This window comes from Syngnathoides biaculeatus, chromosome 3 (assembly GCF_019802595.1).
Source record: "Syngnathoides biaculeatus isolate LvHL_M chromosome 3, ASM1980259v1, whole genome shotgun sequence".
Classification (NCBI taxonomy): domain Eukaryota; kingdom Metazoa; phylum Chordata; class Actinopteri; order Syngnathiformes; family Syngnathidae; genus Syngnathoides; species Syngnathoides biaculeatus.
Window position 1 is genome coordinate 34,990,683 of NC_084642.1, and position 21,987 is coordinate 35,012,669.

Genomic DNA, 21,987 nt, shown 5'->3' on the forward strand with positions numbered 1-21,987 from the left:
TGCCCGTTGACAGCTGGGAGAGGCTCCAGCACTCCCGCGGCCCTCGTGAGGATGAGGAGCTAAGAATATGGATGGATGGAATTGATAAGGATGTATATATATATATATATATATATATATATATATATATATATATATATAAATTATAAATTTTCTTAGCCGCACAAGGGCCTTATCCAAGGGTTCCAGGGGTGGTGGAGCCAATTTCAGCTGTCAACGTGCAGAAGATGGGGTACAACCTGAAGTGGTTGCCAGTCAATCGCATGGCACATGGAGACAGACAACAGTCGCACTTAGAATCACACAAGGGCTAATTTAGTCTACAATTAATGCATGTTTTTGGGATGTGGGAGGAAACCAGAGTGCCCGGAAAAAACGCACGCAGGCACGGGGAGAACATACAAACTCCACACAGGTGGGGCTGGGATTTGAACCCCTGTCCTCAGAAAACTGAGACCAATTTTCTACAGCTGTGCAACCATGCCGCCCTCAATATTAAATTTTTTTAGTGTTGCTGTTGGAGTTTTTTGTGATTTGGGGTTACGTTTTTTATTTTTTTTGTGTAACCTGAAAACCTGTTTTGCATTATTGCATAACTATTCATCGTATTCCAGTGATTCAGCATTTTTCTATACGTCATTGTGTTTGATAGGTATGTGATTGAACGTATAAATGCAGAAGACCCCAACCGGCGTGTTACATCTGAAGATTTAGGTGGACGATTGAATGAAGAACAAGAACCACAAATCAAGGAAGTTGTGGAACAGCTAATTAAGATTTCTGATGAATTGAACAGGAATGCTGAACTCCAACGGTATGTCATAAACATTAACTGCTTCTTGGTTTATGTGCATATCGTGCTATGACTAAAGGTCCCGTATTTAAACCTTTATAGAGTGACTCTCGAACACGTACTTTGTATACAAGTGTCAATTTATTTTTAAAAAAAACACCCCAGTGTTGTCATACGAGTGTCGAGAGAAGGCCCCTCTGACTGGCTCTTCTGTTTGACGCAGTTTTGGATCTGCTTTGTCCATATTTGTCCAAGATATTTGACCTTTCCTCTGAGTGGGTGCCTCTGTCCAAAAACAAAGCAAACTAAATTCATTTGTAAAGCGCATTTTGTACAGAAGGTAATTCAATATGCTTTACATGATTAAAAGCATTCTTCTTCGGCTTGTCCTATTGGGGCTCGGGTACACCGGATGTCCTTCCTAACGCAACCCCTCTGAATTTAGCCGGGGAGAGAATCTTACAGCACCTGGTATACCCAAGCGGTCTCCCATCTAAGTACTAACCATGGCCAAACACGCTTAGCTTCCGAGATCTGACGAGATTGAGCATTCTCAGGGTACCATGGCCCTAAGATTAAAAACATTCAATTACATAGATAAAACCATTTTCAAAAGTACACTTAAACCAACTTTTAGTGAAAGAAATATCATTCAGTGATGAAAATCCTCCGGATTTTCACATTTTCACGAAAATCCCTCCAGAAAATTGAGGAAAAATTGCCTAAAATTAATCCGGATATTAGTTGACATTGAACAAACATGCGTTTCAATTCATTGTTTTGGTTTCACGAGCGTAGCCATGTTGAGGCGCTAACATGAGTAAGAGTAACGCAGCTCTCTTCGCATTCTCTCAAGACGTCACTCATTTTGTGTAGTCTTTACAAATTGTGTTTATTTCGTAAACGTTGTTAACTCAACAAGCCTGCTCCAAAACAACCGGTATTCACCCGGAAACAGGAAAAGCAAGTTAACCGTACTGAGCACGGAAGTTAGGCCGAAAGCACATGTTCAGAGCTATTTCTGTCACGACCCATCGGAACGGGAGTGGGACCCAAATGCAGGACTCGGACGATGCAAGGTAGTTCGTACGTTTATTATTTCGTGGTCAAAATCGGGCAGGCAGTCAGGTGCAGCAGCAGTAGTTGGGACGTCGGGCGAAGAGAGCAGGTGAGCGGGCAGGCAGGAGTCGGTACACGGGAAAACGATCAAAGCAGGCAGAAGTGTCAAAGGAGTCAGGCTTACGGGGTTGATCGGAGAACAGGCGAAGGTCGGTACACACGGGTTGTCAATCAGGGATACGGGAGTACTCGAACGGGACATGAAGCTCAAAGAACTGGCCCGGACCAGTCGTCATCGGGGTCATATAAATACACAGGATAATCAACCCGCATGAGGCGCAGGTGTGCGTCTCCCAATCAGTGCAATCGCGCGGGCACCCGCACAGCCCGGGCTGGAGCTGCAGGATCATGACAGTACCCCCCCTCAAAGGCACGGCTCCCAGACGTGCCTAAACGAAAGAAACAGACAATAATTAACACAGGCAGGGGTGGGCGGAAGGGGGGTCCGGAGGAGGGCACGCCATCCAGGCCACCAAACGCAAGGCGTCCGGGTGGACAGGTCAGGAGGACGACCCGGACGCCAAGCACCAGGGTCCCCACGGGGCGATTCGGGCGGACGACCTCTGTGAGGAACCAAACGCCGAAGCAGGAACCAGACCGAGGCAGGCAACTGCTCCGGACGAGAACCTCCCACGCCGTGGTTGCGAGGCTTGGTCAGGAGGCAGCCGTGGATTGGTCACCAACGAGAGCCAGGTCATGAAGCGGCTGGGAGCCATCAGGAGCGACGAGGATGATGGAGAGAAGGACCAGAGCCATGACCGCCATCCCGAAGTCTCTCCAGCTCCGGGGTGGCTCCACAGAACTTCCCAGCTCCTGTCGCTGTCGAGACAAGGGCGTGGGACGGCCGCAGACCGGTCGCTGCTGGTACTCCTGGACAGCAACGTGAGAAGGCGGCGTCAGTGCCACCTCCTCCTGGATGGCAACGTGAGAAGGCGGCGTCAGTGCCACCTCCTCCTGGACGGCAACGTAAGAAGGCGGCACCATCGCCACCTCCTGGACGCGAACATATGGATGTGCCCGTCGCCGTCAGAGCAGGAACAGGGGACGACCGTGGGCCGGTCGCCACTGGTACTCCAGGGCACGGACAAGAAGGGCTGCGGAGACGTCGCCACCTCCTGGACAGCAACGTGAGGCGGCATCGGGTCGGTCCCCACTGCCACGTGAGCTTCCAGTGCATTCGTTGAAACAGCAACGTGGGCATGGGGCGGTGGCGGGTCCGTTTCCACGGCGACGTGAACGAGAATAGGCAGAGAGTCACTCGAAACTGACACGTGGGCGTGCCTCGGGAGCGGGTCAGTTCCAACTGCCGCGTGAGCATGAGTCCGTAATGAGTCTGTCGAAACTGGGACATGGACGTGTCGAGGTGGCGGACCCGTTCCCACTGCCACGTGCGCTTAGCGAGGTGGCGGGTCCGTTCCCACTGCAGCGTGAACCTGCGTCAGCAGCGAGTCCGTCGAAGTTGAGACGTCAGCGTAGCTCGCCTGGTTCGCCAATCCTTGCCGGACATGGGCCGTGAGAGCCGCCAATTCGGTGCTCTGCTGCTCTATCTGCGCCCGCATTTCGCGGTAGAACGCCTCGTGATTTGACGGCTCCTCCTCCCTCTGGGCTGGAAGCTTCGCCACCAGCTGCATGTCTTCCAGTTTCGCCGTTGCCGGCGAGGAGTGGGAGGACGGTGTCTTTGTTGCTGCGCAGCGGGAGGCACAAGGGAGCGCCCGGCCGGGGCATCTCCTCTGGCCGCCATGCGGTGGCCAAGCGGGTTCCCTCATACGGATTGGTGTACTTGGACCTACCGGGCGAAGACGCTCGGGTGCTGGAAACGCGGGAAGGTGAAACAAACTGACTGGGATGAAAGACCGGGCAAAGAGATTCATAATCAAAATCATCGGAGTCGTACGCAGGCAGCCGGTCATACAAATCAAGGTCCTCCTCATATTCCGAAAAGTCAGAGTCTAGAAAAATATGAGGAGCCGGACGGGTCGTGGTCGGGATGTATTCATACCTCGCTGGCGGAGCGTAAGACACGGAAGCAGAGGACGTCAAGGAGCCTACCCGGATCGGACAGGCTTGGTCCTCCAGCAGACGGTCGACCTTGCGTCGGTCCCAGCGACGCCGGGTCTTTCCTGCTGGGTCCTGTTTTGGCCAGTTCGTTCTGTCACGACCCATCGGAACGGAGGTAGGACCCAAATGCAAGGTTTGGAAGATGCAAGGTAGTTCGGGGAGAAACGTTTATTATTCAATGGTCGCAGATCGGACAGGCAGTCAGGTGCAGCAGCGGTAGTTGGGACGTCGGGCGAAGAGAGCAGGTGAGCGGGCAGGCAGTCAGGTGTAGCAGCGATAGTTGGGACGTCAGGCGAAGAGAGCAGGTGAGTGGGCATGCAGGAGTCGGTACACTGGAGAATGATCAAAGCAGGCAGAAGTGTCAAAGGAGTCAGGCTTACGGGGTTGGTCGGAGAACAGGTGAAGGTCGGTACACACGGGTTGTCGATCAGGGATACGGGAGTACTCGAACGGGACATGAAGCTCAACGAACTGGGCGGACCAGTTGTCATCGGGGTCATATAAATACACAGGATAATCAGCCCGCATGAGGCGCATGTGTGCCTCTCCCAATCAGCGCAACCGCGCGGGCACCCGCACAGCCCGGGCTGGAGCGGCAGGGTCATGACAATTTCACGTACTGCGGGCGCATTTACGTCGAAAGTCATCAACGTGATGTGTCATGTCAAAGAAAATTCAGTGACACCAGGGGTGCTCATTGCATCGATCGCCAGGCAGTGTGACGGCGCCCCCCACCACCCAAAAAATGATGTTCGATCATCCACATCATTGCTTGATTCAGGCGTGGCCAATACATGGAGCGCACGCACATAAAGGCGTGTTCTAGCAAGACAGCCTCCTATTTACGGAATCGCGGTGATGCGTGCTAATGCCCACAACAACACATCACGATTGGCAACAGGAATGTTTGTTACAATGTATCGCTAGCTTGTTGCCACGAACGCAGATTATGTTGAACTAAACTTTCAGCATTTTCAAAACATTGCGGGTATAGACCGTTCATGTTTATTCCTTGACAGGCCAGTGCATTTAACTTTTCTTCAGATAAAATTCGTCAGATCAAGAATTTTTATTGATGAAAATTTTTAAATACCGTTTTATATCATGTTCTACTAATATCAGTTGAAATGGGAAATTATCATTTCTGAGTTTGAAATTTTAGTGTTCTATTTTAGTTATGTATTTGTTCATTTTATTTTTATTTAAAGTTTTGTTATATTAATCGAGTAAGTTATTTTAAGGCCATCCCTAATCACACCCGCAACTTTATCTGCGAGCATGACTGACCACTGACCACACCCGTACATTTTTTAAATGTTAGGTATATATATATATATATATATATATATATATATATATTATATATATATATATATACATCAAAATATTAAAGGCAACTCATTATACTATTGGTATTACTAGATCTATATCCAAGATAGTGAGCAGCAATGTGGTCAAGTGTATTAGTTCAACGCGACGTAACAAGTTTGAGACTTAAACGTTAATCGTAATTACTACAAATCAACTTCTTTAACATGTTTTGCTGTACGGTGTAGAAATTCTAGGATATATTTTTATGTATATTCTGTATCTATACTATAATATGTATAATGTGGGGAAAAGGACCATTTTAGATGTCTTTTGACTGAATAGTTCACTTAATTGATTTGTCTTGATATAAGATGGCATATTTTAACCATATTTTAATGACAAATGTGATTTTATGCAATCCAGTGATAGGGGGATGGTGGCAAAAAAAATCTGGGGTTGGCCCTTGGGGAACTTCTGCCCAATTTTTTTTTGGGTCAGGATTTAGAAATTTCACTTTCAATTTCTGTCGGAATTTTGTTGACAGATATCGCCAGAATGCACCATAGCCATCCATTTTTTCGAAAATTTCCCAGGGAGACCTTTTGTATTTTCAGGAATTCTCACAAAAGTCCACTTTCATCTCTCATCATTGAAAAGTGGAAGTACAGTAATCCCTTAACTGGTTTCTACCCAATCGCACGCTACATGGAGACAGACAACAGCCAGACTCACAATCACACCTTGGGGCAATTTAGAGTCTCTAATTAATGTTGCTGTCATGCTCCTGGCATCCTCCCCAGGCTGGGTGTGGTCAGCCAATTAGTCGACACACACCTGCACCTTGTTTCGGGTGATTACACCCAGTACTTATAGGACACGGGGGACAACTAGTCCTCCATCAGATCGTTGATTCCCATGCCTCGTTCCCGCACTCCCGTATACCTGACCTACCGTGTACCGACCCTCGCCTGTTCCCCGACCATCCTAGTAAGCCTGCCACTTCTGATACTGCTGCTTTTCCTGACTGACTCGCTGATCATTGATCACGGACCGAATAAAGGCTTTCTGTACTCTACCTGCTTGCCTCTGGAGTCGTGCATTTGGGTCCGCCGTCGAGCCCCGGTCGTGACAGTTGCATGTTTTTCGGATGTGGGAGGAAACCCACCCAGGCACGGGGAGAACATGCAAACTCCACACGGGTGGGTCCAGGATGGAACCTGGGACCTCAGAACTGTGAGGCCAACACTTTACCAGCTGATCCACTGTGCCGGCGCACCAGGAACCAATCTTTTTTTTTTTTTTAATTGTTCCGCATGTTGCGCCGGGGATGTGCTTTGTATCAACGTGGTTGTATTAATGCGTCTCATGTAATACAGTACGTACTCTAAGCCAATCTGGATTTTTTGTGTGTGTGTGTGGAGGTGGGAAAAAACGCAATGCACTTAATCCGCAATAGGTGAAGCGCGAAGTAGAGAGGTATTACTGTACTTTAAAATGCATGTGAAAAAATGAGTTTTTAATCTGGATTTGAATAATAATAACTAAATGCTGCTTCACTACCTTTGCATTGAACTCTGTTTTTCACTATTCGAACTGAGTCAGCCGATCTCATACCTCTACTAGGTTTGAATTCCATTAGAATTTCTTTCATGTATTCAGGACCTAAACCATTGAGTCATTTATAAACCAGTAGCAGAACTTTCAAATCTATTCTAAAGATGACTGGAAGCCAATGCAAGGACTTTATAATTGGAGGTACTCTATATGCTTGAACCACTTTGTTATGGTCAGAACCAGAGCTGCAGCTGTTTAATGCTCTTTTTCGGGAGTCCAGTCAGAAGACAATTACAGTAGTCAAGTCTACTTGGGATAAAAGCATAGATGAGCTTTTCCTGGTCTACTTGACACATACAAGCCTTCACTCTAGATATGTTCTTCAGATGATAAAAGGCAGTTTTTCTGATTGATTTGATATGACTGTTGAAAGTCAGGTCAGAATCAATCAGAACACCAAGGTTTCGGACTGCACTACATTATTAGACCTAAGTCAATCAATCTCAGAGCTCGACTAGGTTTGTGTTCCATTGGCATTTCTTTCATGTATACAGGACCTAAAACATTGAGTCATTTATAGACCAGTCGCAGAACTTTCAAATCAATTCTAAAGCTGACTGGAAGCCATTGTAAAAACTTTAGAATTAGAGTTACATGCTCGGACCGCTTTGTTCTGGTGGAGACCAACTTATGAGAGCACACGTCTGTTGTGTTGACAGAGCACTGGCTTGCAAGGGGAAAAGTAGGAGCAGGTGTTTGCTCGTGACGTTGACAACCTGGCGAAATTCGACTAACCTGATTTCAAGCTGCCTTGGCAGAAAAACTCTGAAATTTTTGGACGCATATTTCACATGTTTACTGAGGCACCATTGAGCCAATATATTCCAAATACTAGAAAAGTTTGGTTTGGTAAAACATGGCACTTTTTACAAATGCACAATGTACTAGGTTTGACCCCGCTTACTTAAGACATAGATGTGATAGGTTCTGTCTCTTAAAAGTTAAGTTTTCATTTTTTTTTAATTCATACTGTTCATAAAAAAATCATACATACATTATATTATTATTATTATTATTATTATTAGAATAAAATTATTCCTCTCTGGTCCAATCTTATGCATCTAATTTAATTATTTTAAAACTTGTCCCGCTGCAACAAGACTAGCCTCTCAGACGCATGCATGATTGAAACATTTTCAATCATTTCCTCATGCATATGCAAGAATTCGCAGTACAGCAGCAGCCTTGCATAGCTCTGTAGAAACTATGGCAGAACAAACACTGCAATTTACCCGTAGGATAAGGGAGCAATCCTGCCCTCACCTAAAGTCAGTTGGATTTGGCTCCATCCCTCAAGAGCCAGTGGTTAAATGTTAACAGAACATTAAAAATACATTTTCTAATAAATAAATCAATCACCCTGAGTACCTGACCCTAGCCACGGGAAAGGCCCAGCGTCGTTTCAGTGCACCCGCCCAACGCCTCATGGCTTTCTACAAAGCCACGAGGCGTTGTGCCTGCGCTTTGCCAAGGCAGTGATTCCGGTACTTAGGACAGGCAATTGTGGCAAAAAATAACAAGAGTGCCCAGTTATTACGGGGGAAAAAAGCACCTATGAAACCTGTCTTGGTCTCAAAGCCAAGTAGGGATAGTGAAAGGCAGAGAACTTTCTCTGATTGTCCACATGCGTATGTACACACAAGCGCGCATGCCTTTTGAAATACGAGCACCCACATGCACAAAGCAAAGTTTTCTTACGGTGAGCTGGTAACTGGGCACCACATAAAATTGAGTGGCATTAATGGAGTTAGTTCTAAATCCTAATGCCACCATGATGATGTAGGAAGATTTTGGATTGAAGCCTGACATTGAGTCACGACAACGACGTATTGTGTTGTTCATCACTGCTGTCTATCTCCTCGCCATTTTCTTTTCATTTTCTTTACTGGGGTTGTCTAGACATGACATCACACGGAAGCAGCTTCAACGGAGCTTCGGTTTGGAACAGTCACTGGGGGCATTCGGATTCCAAAGAAAATTTGCACTTTGGTGCTAATTTATTTCATTTCTGTTGTGTTGAGAATTTTTACAAAAATTTTTTAACAAAAAAATAGATATGTTTGTGTGATTATATAAATAAAATATAGATCCACTGGATTAGACCTTTAAAAACTCAACATGACAAAATCCATTTTAGACACAATCTTCCCACCAAATTCCTTCAAAACACGGTTGGACATTTTTCATTTCATGTCTCCTTGCATTTATGGAATCTTTTGGTGGTGATGCAGAGTAAAGCCTTTTGCGTACCCCATCAATGACATAATTGATCGGATCTACGAATTATGACATTGAAGGCAATCAGGATACAATGCTAATTATTGTCCGATACCATTCAGGCCAATCAGATCAGTGTTGTCTACTCTAGACCTCCTCGGTATGATATTAGAAGTGAAATTAAAGGATAATCAGAATTGTTGTTGTTTTTTTCTTTTTATTTTTCCTTCTCAGACTAATAAACCAACTTCAAGGAAACTGCGCTCAGGATGTTTTCATGAAGGTGGCCAGGAGCATCTTTGCTGATGGCATCAACTGGGGTCGAATTGTCTCTCTCTTCCATCTAGCATACAGACTTATTTACAAGGTAACAACGCAAAGTGATGTAATATTAAATGGCTCTCATTCCCACAATGGGCAATAAAGGTAAAAGCTTAATAGACATACAGTGAAGAAAAAAAGTATTTGAACACCCTGCTATATTGCAGGTTCTCCCACTTACAAAACATGGAGGGGTCTGAAATTTTCATCGTAGGTGCATGTCCACTGTGAGAGACAATCTAAAATGAAAAATCCAGAAATCACAATGTATGATTTTTTTTTTAACGATTTATTTGTGTGATACCGCTGAAAATAAGTATCTGAACACCTGTCTATCAGCCAGAATTCTGACTCTCAAAGATGTGTTAGTCTGCTTTTAGAAGTCCACCTCCACTCCATGTATTATCCTGAATAAGATGCACCTGTATGAGGTTGTTTGCTGCAAGACACCTGTCCTCCCCATACAGTCAGTAAGACTCAATACTTGTAACATGCCCAAGACCAAAGAGCTGTCCAAAGACACCAGAGACAAATTGTACAACTCCACATGGCTGGAAAGGGCTCCAGAGAAATTGCCAAGCAGCTTGGTTAAAAAAGGTCCACTGTTGGAGCAATCATTAGATAATGGAAGAAGCTAAACATGACGTTCAATCTCAGTTGAAGTGGAGCCCACTTTGTGGGTCTCAATGATCCTTAGAAAGGTGAGGAATAAGCCCAGGACTACACGGCAAGACTTGGTCAATGACCTGAAAAGAGCTGGGACCACCCTTTCCAAGGTGACTATTGGTAATACACTAAGACGTCATGGTTTGAAATCATGCATGGCAGGGAAGATTCCGCTGCTTAAACCAGCACATGTCAAGGCCCGTCTTAAGTTTGCCAATGACCATTTGGATGATACAGAGGAGTCACGGGAGAAAGTTTTGTGGTCAGATGAGACCAAAATGGAACTTTTGGGTCATAATTCCACTAACCGTGTTTGGAGGAAGATGAATGATGAGTTCCATCCCAAAAACATCATCCCTACTGTAAAGCATGGGGGTGGTAGCATCATGCCTTGGGGGTGTTTTTCTGCACATGGGACAGCACTGTATTAAGGAGAGGATGACTGCGGTCATGTTTTGTAAGTTTTTGGGGAAAAACCTCTTTCCCTCAGTCAGAGCATTGAAGATGGGTCGTGGCTGGGTCTTTCAACATGAAATGACCCGAAGCACACAGCCAGGAAAACCAAGGAGTGGTTCCGTAAGAAGCCCATCAACCTGTCTGATCTAGAGAAGATCTGTGTGGAGCAGTGGTCCAAAATCATTCCTGCAGTGCGTGCAAACCTGGTGAACAACTACAGGAAATGTTTGACCTCTGTAATTGCAAACAAAGGCTACTATACCAAATATTAACCTTGCTTTTTTCAGGTGTTCAAATACTTATTTGCAGCTGTATCACACAAATAAATCGTTAAAAAAAGTCATGCATTGTGATTTCTGGATTTTTCTTTTTAGATTATCTCTCTCACAGTGGACACGCACCAATGATGAAAATTTCAGACCCCTCCATGAGTTCTAAGTGGGAGAACTTGCAATATAGCAGCGTCTTCAAATGCTTATTTTCTTCTCTGTATATACAGTACTTGTATCATTCTCTTTTCCTTTTTTATCTTAAATGTATGTCTTCTCATATTTCATATCTGAAATGGATCCTGGAGTTGTACATTCTCTCGTAAAAAGACACTAATTGGAAAACCGATGATGGAGCAGATTAAATAAGATTTGGACCATGTACAATGTCTCAGGTTTCCTGTCAGCTCTTTGGTGATTATATAGTTCAACAGAAGTGAAACGTATCTACAATAGTCCTATATACAGTATGCTGTACAGTATTAATATACTATGTTGCGTGGCACTAATAGAGTGACTACACAATTTTGCCTGCTGTTTTTTTAATTTGTGCATTGTTGTGGTCTTTAAGATTGGATAGGGAAGCACGAATAATTTTTTGCAATTCTTTGCACTGAGACTTTGTCCTTTGAAGCAGCACCAAACCTTCCCCAATAGGTCTTGCAGCAGGCTATGCTTCGTCAATATACATCCATCCATCCATTTTTTTTACCTGCTTATCCAAGGGTCGCGGGGAGTGCTGGAGCCTATCCCACCTGTCAACGGGCAGAAGGCAGGGTACACCCTGAACTGGTTGCCAGGCAATCGCAAGGCACATTGAGACCAACAGCCCCACTCACAATCACACCTTGGGACAATTTAGAGTGCCCAATTAATGTTGCATGTTTTTGGGATGTGGGAGGAAACCGGAGTGCCCGGGGGAAACCCACCCAGGCACAGGGAGAATATGCAAAGACCAGACAGGCGGGTCCGGGATTTAACCCGGGTCCTCAGAACTGTGAGGCCAGCTGATCCACCGTGCGGCCCTCAATATATATAATTATATCATAATATTTCTTATATATATGTGTGTGCGTATGTACTGTTTATTACGGAGTATAAGATGCAGTTTATTTCATGGTTAGGCCAGGGGGTGCGACTTATACTCAGAGCAATTTTTATGTGAAATTATTAACACATTATTACAGTGTGCCGTTGCCCATTCGCGGTTCACCATTCATGGCCCCAGATATTCATGCATTTTGCTCTCCCACTTTTTTGTTTTTTTTTGGCTTGCTTTCCAATTTAGAGAAAATGTTTAACTTCTAAGTACATTACTTTTAAGTACAGTACATTGTATTGTTACAAAATATGGTACATATCATATACTGGTATATTAATACTGCATCCATTATTCATAGAGTTTCGTTATTCGTGGGGATTACATTCCTTACACCGTAGGAAGGAGGGGGAATACCATCCATTTTCTGAGCCGCTTATCCATTACAGTGGTTCCTCTACTTAAGCCATTAATTTGTTCCAAAAATCGTTTCACAACGTTATTTTTTTCTCCGTAAATTAGAAGCGCTTTTTACGTGTAAAAATTAGAAGCACTTTTTATGTGTAAAAAGTAGAACCGCTTTCTACATAAAAAAAAGCCTAATCCGTTCCAGGCAAAAACCTAAAAATAAGCATTCAAAGTACATCATGTAAAGAATAATAAAAATTATGTTACTTTACCTTTAGCATTGGGTGACTATGCGAAGAGAAGGGTGAGTGAGAACAGAAACGCATGGTGGGGGACGTAGGAGGAGGAAAACGTTTGACAGTCGAAAGAAAACGTACGTACGAATGTATGCACGCATACAACTTAATTCCAATAAAGTTTCTTGGAGCCCATAGTGAAAAAAGATGAATAAATTGCAATAAACACATACGAAAAACTCACAAAAAAGTTTTACTTTACCTATGTGCGCTAGCGAATGAAAGCGCCAGCGTGTGATTCGGTGGCCCACAAGTGTCGTAGAGAAACGAAGAGCATCATAGGTAAAGATTGAGGTACCTCCAATGGGATGCCAGGAAGCTCCTAGGCAATAGCCAATGGGAGAGCAGCCTATCATGCCACTTTCAAACCAAGATACAGGACGTTTACGTACAGCGGTTTGACCACGGTGTCGTCGCCGCTTGCAGACGGCATTGTTTATCACCCCTGCGGAAGTAGATCGGAAGGGGAAGCGGTTTGGTCGTGGTGTCGACGCCGCAACCAGTTGCTCACGGCCGCCGGCGCCGTTGTTCATCGTCACCGCGGAGGTGGTTCAGGCGGGGAGGTGGTTTGGCCGCGTGCAGTTTGGCCGTGATCCATATATCATCTAAATATGGCTCGAAACGATAGGGTAATATTGCCCCGGTCACTTCACTCGGTTGTGAGATGTTCTCTTCTGTGAAAAGAGCTTCGGTGTCAGTAGGGGCGTCGGAAAAATCCAAAAATCTCTGTTGTTTGTCTCCCATTGAAGGTGACACAGCGTGTTTTCAATGGCGAATGTCCCAGTGTGACGTCACGGACAGAAGATGCAGCCAATATGGCGACCACTTGAATGTCAAATGAGACATTCGCATGGATGATGCGCTTTTCGCTCATATTTATTTTTTCATATAGACATTGAAGTCAATAATGTGATATGTATTTTTCATGACAATATCTATTTTAGATGTGTTTATAGGCATGACATTTGACCTTTAAAATTGGCATGAACACACCCTCATCATGGAAAATGCAAGAAGAAATATATATGACACATCTTTCAAGTTAAGAGCAATCAAGCTGGCTGATAAAGAAGGAAACAGAGCTGCTGCATCTGAACTTGGCATAAATGAATCAATGGTGAGACGCTAGAAACGGCAGCGGGAAGAATTGGAGCAATGTAAAAAGACAAAAAAGCCTGAACTGTGTTGCTGCTGCCGCGTCTCAGTGACTTTTACCGATGTGTTTTTTGAACCCAGCCCTGTTAGTGCTGTGTTAGTACTGTATTGCTGCTGTGTTAGTGCCATGTCACAGGCAGTACTTGGAAAGAACAGCTAAGGGACATTATTAAAACTTTGAAAACTCCTTCTCTGTACCGTCTTTCTTTGTAAATACCTCATGTTTCAATGTGGGCACATGCAGCTTATAGACGGGTGCGGCTTATGTTTGTACAAAATGGTTTTTCCTTTAAAAATGTACTGGGTGAGGTTTATAATCAGGTGCGCCTTATAGTCCAGAAATTACGGTACAAGATGCTAGTAGTGAAATATGCAGCTATACTAAGCGCCTGGATGACTTCTTTATCACATGAAAAGATCTGCTTGTGATGGATGGATATAAATAAATATAATATTACATTTTACATTTTTCAAGTCCATACCTACCATCATCCTTGGAGCCTTGACCAAAATACTCCAGCCACTTGATGCCTCCATCAATTGAAGCTTTAAGGTTAAAGGCTTTAAGGAAATGATGGCTGGAGACCACAGCTTCACAGCAACCGGGTGAATGGGACATGCAAATTTCCACATAGTATGGGCTTTAGTGCCAACCAAAACCATCCTGTCGGGAATCAGAAAGGCTGAAATAGGCCAGTTGTAACTGCAACCGATGATGAGTCTGAGAAATGCGACACAGAAGAGGAGGCAGCGCATCGTCTATCTCTAGACTTGGCGGAGTTGTTTGTTTTTTCCTTCTTGGTTATCCATTATTTGGTTGTAACTTCAACTCCGGTGCTACTTTGAGTCCGGAAAATATGCAATGTGTGTGTGTGTGGGTGTGTGTGTGTGTGTGTGTGTGGTGTGTGTGTGTGTGTGTGTGTGTGTGTGTGTGTGTGTGCTCACACACACACATAACCACAAAGACCAAAATAGACCTCACATTACACAAATTTAAAAGTCTTTTCAATGGTTTCCTGTATACTAGAGGATTGATTTTAAAAATTATTTTATTAGGAGCCGTCCAGAACGTTCAGGTTTTCAGGTACAGGTCTTCTCTTTTATCAGTCCTCAAAGTAAGAACAACAACACATGGTGAAACATGGTCCACACTTATGGAACACTCTTCCTGAACATGAGCAACGTGTCTGGACATTTTTGAACGCTAACCTTTTTTTTTTAGTCTGGTGTTTGATTAAATGTTATTCACTATTTTAATATAGCATTTCCTCTTCACTTACTCATATCTCTTTCTTTGTTTCATTGTGTTTTTCTTAATACAACCATCTTGACTTTGCTTTTGATCATTTTGTTGACCTCTTTTATTGAGTACTATTATTACTGTTATCATTTCTAAATAATTGTATTAATTTATTTATTTTATCCTATCTCTAGTGTTTCCTCATAGCAAATTGCTGACAATAAGATAGCGCTTCAGTTGCCTTCCTTTCAGTGCTCTTACATACTCAAGCTCCAGCTATGTGTGAGAGAAGAGGTGGGTGAGGGGAATTATTTCTTTGTATGTGAGCCTCTGTTTTTGTTTGTCAGTGGCATTGGCTTTGTTTGCTTTCCTTGCTTTTATTGTGTAAAATACCTTGTGCTGCTTTGTATGAATGAAAAGTACTTTATAACCTAAGTCATGATTGATTGAACAGTTAGTGCGATAAAAAAAATAATTTCAAAAGTTTTCAGTGACAAGTAGTTGTATTCACATGCTTTTTGTTCTATCTTCAAGGCCCTGACCACGAATCATCTAGAAAACATCAGGATCATAATTAGCTGGGTTCTGCAGGTTGTCAGAGACCAACTCTACTATTGGCTTATCCAGCAGGGAGGCTGGGTGAGTCATGCATTACCATCATTATGTTCTAGTTTTGAAGAATACAGTTGGAGGGAAAAGAATGTTAAACCTTTTGGAAGTTCTTCTTGAATTGGTCAAAAACTTTGGTCTGATCATCATCGAAATCACAGTCTAAACATTTGTATTGAAAATAACGGAAACATTCACAGGACGGACAAAACTGTAGTTGACGATCAGATGCGCTGTTACAGCCGAGTCGAGGGGGGGCAGGTGCAAACACAACAGCAAGACACAAGGAAAATATGTGTGCAACCGTTCCCTCAACCCAGGCCGACCAACTCCCCAAAGAACATTTAAACATATTCGTTGCATTGAAAACCTCTCTGTCCAGGCCAGAGAGCAGACTGGAGTGCTGGACAACCTGGCCAACTGTCCTCCCCAGTTTGACACTCCCCTCCCCTCCACTTATGTGTGTATAATGCATTAAAACTGGAGGAACGACAGGGTAGAGAAGGTTGATGATATTATAATAATATTCATCAATCCATTTTCTGAGCCGCTTCTCCTCACGGGGGTTGCAGAAGTGCTGTAACCAATCCCAGCTGTCATTGTGCAGGAGGCAGGGTACACCCTGAACTGGTTGCCAGCCAATCGCAGGGCACATGGAGACCGACGACGGTCACACTCACAATCACACGTAGGGGCAATTTACAGTGTCCAATTAATGTTGCATGTTTTTGTGTTGTGGGAGGAAACCAGAGTGCCCGGAGGAAAACCCACGCAGGCATGGGAAGAACATGCAAACTCCACACAGACCGGGCCGGATTTTGAACCCCATTCCTCAGAACTGTGAAGCCAACGCTCTACAGCTGTCCCACCATGCCACCGGTTGAAATGATAAACTAGATGAAATATTATTGTTTTTTCCTTTACAGGAAAAGTGTTGAATTAATAAATTAAATTAAAAATTAAATAATTCATAATACTGCAGGAGAAAAATTCCTTCTGTGTGTTTACACACTTGGCCAATAAAGCTGATTCTGATTCTGATTTGATCATCCTCTAGAAGGATCTTAAGGACTCTATAGAATTTTTGTTTTAGTTGAAAATATTCTAAATCTTAAGGTATTAGTCAGTCAACTTTAGCTGTCAAGTAATTGTAACAGATGTCAAAACAGGGCAAAGTGATCTCAATTACTATTACTATATTTGTATGTTTGCCTTGGGCCACCAAATTACCAAATCACATTTGTGAGAGCTGCAGGGTACATCCTAAACTGGTCATCAGCCAATCGCAAGGCACATACAGTTTAAATGAGCAACCATTCAGACTCACAATCACACCGACAGAGAATTTAGTCTCTTCTCTTGACCTGACATGCATGTTTTTGGAAAGTGGGAGGAAACCGGAGTAAAGGGAGAAAACCCCTTGGGGCACAGGGAGAACATGCAAACTCCACACAGCGGTCCCGCACACTGTTAAACAGAGAATATTACACATTAGCATGGCTACTGATACACAGTTGGACTCAGACCTCCAACCTTGTGAGTATTTTAGTGTTGCATTAGATGAGAGTTGTGCCATACAAGAAAATTGTCTGTGTGAGAAAGAGGACACGATTTTAGTTTTTTCAAATTCTTGGCCTGTGGTCTTGGTACTCCGTAGGAGTCGATTTTTCTCATGTTGGTTTGTGACATTTACAATAAATCTGTCTGAGCACAGGTATGTGTGTGAGAAAGGAATTATTGCTTTGTGTATGATATGGCTCTTTGATGTGTATGATGTGGTTCTCTGCCGCGACAGTAGAAAAAAAAATGTGGCTCTTGATCTTTGACTGGTTGGCCACCCCCGACTACAGTATAAAAAAAAATACTCAAATGAGGAGCAGCTGTCAAATGCCGCGTCTTTTAACACTGACAGCAGCAGGATTTGAAGATGGGCATCTCCTCTTACCAGCCAATCAGGAGTGGCCAAATGCTCAGTCTCCTTTTAGAAACCAGTCCGCAAGGAAGGAAGGAAATTAACCAATCACTTCAAAAGAGCCACTAAAGGCAGATACACAACAGAGATGCTTTAGTATGACCTCAAGAGAGTTATTCAGACCAGAAATCACAGGAATATTTCTGAACTGCAAAAATTTTGTTTCAAGGAATGGTCGAAAATTAATTGTGATTTTTGCACACGTCTGAGGAAATCTGTGGTTGAAGTTATTGCTGCTGTTTTGGCAAATCTTCTTCTGACAGAATAAGTAAGGAAGCAATCTTGTCTTTATGAGTTTTATAATACAAAAAGCTACATATTTGCGCACCTCCTCGGACAGCTCCTCAATATGTTCCATGTTTTGTATTTCAAAGATCTCAGTATTGAGCAAGGAACGGAACAGCTGACTATGTCATCACAGCATGTGACTAAAAACAGACCATTCACCAGTGAAGATCTCCGCTGTATTCTGCATGCGGTGACAATTTGTGTTTTGTCCACGTCAAGTGTCGCATTGGAGGGTGCGTGGCCCAATGTGTCTGTCACATGATAGTGAAGAAGTGTAAAGAGGCCTTAAGGGTTTGCCTCCTTTTTTCTGCCTGTCCCTAGAATGTCCGTTATTTTCGACAAAAATATAAAACATAACTGTTTTTGTGGTATTTGTTCAAGTCGGCTATGTTTGTGTATCCTTGTGATTTAGATGAAGACCAGAACACATTTAATGGCCAATTTATGAAACTCCAATTGGTTCACATACTTTTTCCTCCCACTGTATATTGCCATACTGATTTACAGCTTTGTCTTGTTTTGTCTTTCATTGTAGGAAGGTGTAATACATGGATGGTCACGTTGGAAGAAATTAACTTTAGTGGCGTCAGTGATTTTGGTGGCCACCTTTGTTTATTACAGGAGGACACGCTAAACTTCAACCCCAAACAATGCTTCAGTCAAGAACTACTGTAGATACAATCATCATTTTTATTTGTTTATATGAAATATTTTTTAGGAAATGAATAAATGTCAGCTATCAACCAATGAAAGGTTTACAGCAAGGGTTAAAACCACTGAAGGTCATTGTGCCACTTTGGTTATCCTAAATAGATACGGATGTAAACTGTCCTATGGACATTTGTATCATCGTTGACAAACCACTCCTTGTTCTCATCGTTAGTCCGGTCTTGCTGTTGCAGTTTTCTAGACAGGTGGCCATAATGGGATTCAACGCATTACAAATCTAATAACTGCTGAATATGTCACTAGTGTGTTTCAAATTTTTTTCTGAGTCTCTTTTTTGTTGTTGTTGTTTTTAATTTTTTCTACAGATTGGATGCTTTGTAGCTAATAGATATAGTTGGCACCGACTCAGCAGGATCTTAAATATCTTTTGATATGCAAGATGAAGTCTGTTTTCATCTGTATTTTTCTTGATATTAAATATGACTCACTTCTTTCCTCCACTTTGTCCTCCAAACAGTATATCGATACTAATCATTTATTGGATTAATATTTTTGTTCAAACAAGAACATTACATCACTGATGATCAAGTGGTACACTCGCCTGGCCTTGCTCCAGGCAGCGTGGTTTCGGTTCAAACTCAGTGACAATGTGAGTGTGAATGGTTGTCCATATCTATATGTGCCCTGCGATTGACTGGCGACCAGTTCAGGGTGGAGTCCGCTTTTCGCCCAAAGTCAGCTGAGACAGGTTCCAGTGCCCCGTGATCCTGAACCGGATAAGCAGGGTTGAGAATGAATGGCTGGACAAGAATATTACATTTGGACACCTCAGCGCTTTATTATTGTCCATCCATCCATTTTCTGAGCCGCTTATCCTCACAAGAGTGGCAGGAGTACTGGATCCTATCCAAGCTAACATCGGGAAGGAGGCAGCATACACCCTGAACTGTTTGCCAGCCAGTCACACGGCATATAGAGACAGACAACAGTCACACTCACGATCACACTTAGGGGCAATTTAGAATGTCCGATTATTGCATGGTTTTGATATGCAAGAGGAAACCAGAGTGCCCAGAGAAAACCCATGCAGGCATGGGAGAACATTCAAAATCCATACAAGTGGACCTCAGAACTGTGAGGCCAATGCTCTGATCAGCTGCACCACCATGCCACCCTTTATTATTGGTATACATATTATAAAAGATACGCATATAAATTGTCAGTCCTAAAAATGATTATTTCACACTTTTTTTGCCAGTATTCTTTTTTTGGGTTTAATGCAGTGTTTGGACTGTGATACTTTTGTTGTTTCTTTACAGTGTTCATTTACAGCCATGACAAGCTCATCCACATAAGTAGTAGTAACTCATGTCCTTGTTTTAAATAAAGGAATGGAAATGTTTTTTCAATCAGATTCATTGATTAATTGTAAAAATAACTTAGAGAGTAATCAATTATCAAAATAATTGATGCATGATAACTTGCTGCTTCTCCAAGACAATACAATGAAAGCTCTAATTTTTTAAAGGTTGAATATCAAAGACCTTCAACAATTTCAAGGCTGAGGACCCCCAGGCTAACACGGACATCACAAGGCAAATGCTGGTTTGGCAAAGAAATTGTGGCCAGATTCTTCCCTCATCAATCTCGGAGAAAACTCAACCTCGATCTCCCTAAATACAAGCAGCACATTGACTGTCCCACCACCAACTGGGATCAACATTCTAGACCATGCTAAAGGATTCATACCTTGTTTGATCTCAGTTTACTCAATACGAAGAGAGAGGCACAAAGCTCATGTGGAAAGCATGTGGTGAAAGTAGTGAAGAAAGGGAATAATGAAGCTAAGATGGAAGTTCAAGATAGTTGAATGAATGTACAGATATTACTATTACATCCTACAGCAGTTTCTGTAACGATGACTGTACTAGCTAAGACAGTTTGTGGCTCATTGTCAAACTTTGCCAACCCCACCAAGCTGAAGAGGACACCTTTTAGATTTAGGGACGGTGACCCTGTAAAGTCAGACCAGAAACTCGATGACAAAAGAAATCAACATGGCAAAGAGAAATTATGCAGAAAGTTGGGAAACCAGTTGGCTGCTATTGAAGAATTCTGTCTGGCCAAGATTGCGATCTCTGACCAGCTCCAAACGATAACTCCCACCCCACATACATATACACACCCAAGCGGAAAACAACAAAAGACCAACTCTCAACTTGAATTCCTTCTACCGCAGATTTGAAGAGGACACTTGCGCACTACACACCCACCCAGCTGCACCACCAATGACCCTCATCCAAATTGAAGTGAAATTTATCTCAATTTAGAATTTTTTTTAGTACCCTTAAATATTTGTATAAACTGTACAACATGTGGCTGTGGGGGAAAAAATAAATAAATAATTTTTGTTACTGATACTACAGCTGTTACTTTGCTGTTAGTAGGCCCGCCAGTTTTAAATTGCTCTTGAAAAAAATTAAAATATGTCAACAAAAATGCATTTATTTTTAATTGAAATGGAAGAAAAAGCAAAATGTTGAAATTATTGAATATGCTTTCATCTTGGTGTAACAAGGCTGGAAAGTATATGATGCCTTTGAATCAGTTGGCTAAAACGGGCTTTTTGTGACAGGATAAGTGGTGAAGGAAATGAATGCATCAGCACATTTGTTATTGTAATTATTTAATAACATTTGCAACATAAGTACCAACATGAAAGATATTGATGTGTTCATGTAAGAATAATCAATCATTTTGTTCATGAATATACACGTAACTTCTACTTTTGAACAGTGACAGTACAAACATTGTGAGCATGCATGCTCCGTGAGCACCTGACATGGACAAAACATTCCATATTAGGTATGGTGTCTTGCTATAGGGCAACTCATACATAAATACAGCAACATGTCATCCTGTTTGGTGAGATCTTTGAAGATGTTGGCTCTTACAAAGGTTCTGCTCACAGCCTCTAGGGAGTACTGTGTAATATTACTTTACTGATGAAAAAAAATAAAGGGAGCACAATCCTCAGAGTTTAACTCCCAAGTTGTTTAAATGGGACAATCAACAAGTGGAAAGGATTTTTTGCAGTAGTCATAGACAATTTCCCTCTCTTCTCTCATCTATTCCAATGGAGTTTTGCATTTCTGCAGGAAGCTCAATATGACTGATAACGTGGAGCGATCTTCATTCTTATCTACAAATGTAGCTCAGGTAGTGCAGCCCTTCCAAGATGGAACGCCCATACAAGCTATGGCCACATATTTGCAACCTCTATCCATGTGAGTAGTACCAAGTGATCTTGATTTGGATTCTTCAGAATTTTAGATCCTCTAACTTCAGGGACAAATGCTTTATCTAGTTCCTAAATCCGCCATCTATTTACTGTTTCTGCCATTGTTGCTTTTAAGGATCACTAGATACCCTAGAGACACCGACAGCAACCAGCCATTAATTCATTCTCTTAATAGATACTTTTCCA

The 21,987-nt window shown here is 42.8% G+C and overlaps 1 protein-coding gene across 1 annotated transcript in view; it reads left to right on the top strand.

Moving 5' to 3' along the window:
- The window catches only part of zgc:153993 (uncharacterized protein LOC767645 homolog), a 34,436-nt gene extending 14,527 nt beyond the window's left edge, over positions 1–19,909 (top strand). The window contains exons 3-6 of the mRNA XM_061815558.1: positions 653–814; positions 9,347–9,479; positions 15,497–15,601; positions 18,367–19,909. Coding sequence (XP_061671542.1) covers positions 653–814; positions 9,347–9,479; positions 15,497–15,601; positions 18,367–18,465 — 499 coding nt within the window. The 3' untranslated portion in view covers positions 18,466–19,909. The remainder of the gene's footprint in view (positions 1–652; positions 815–9,346; positions 9,480–15,496; positions 15,602–18,366) is intronic.
- The last annotated feature ends 2,078 nt before the right edge of the window (positions 19,910–21,987 follow it).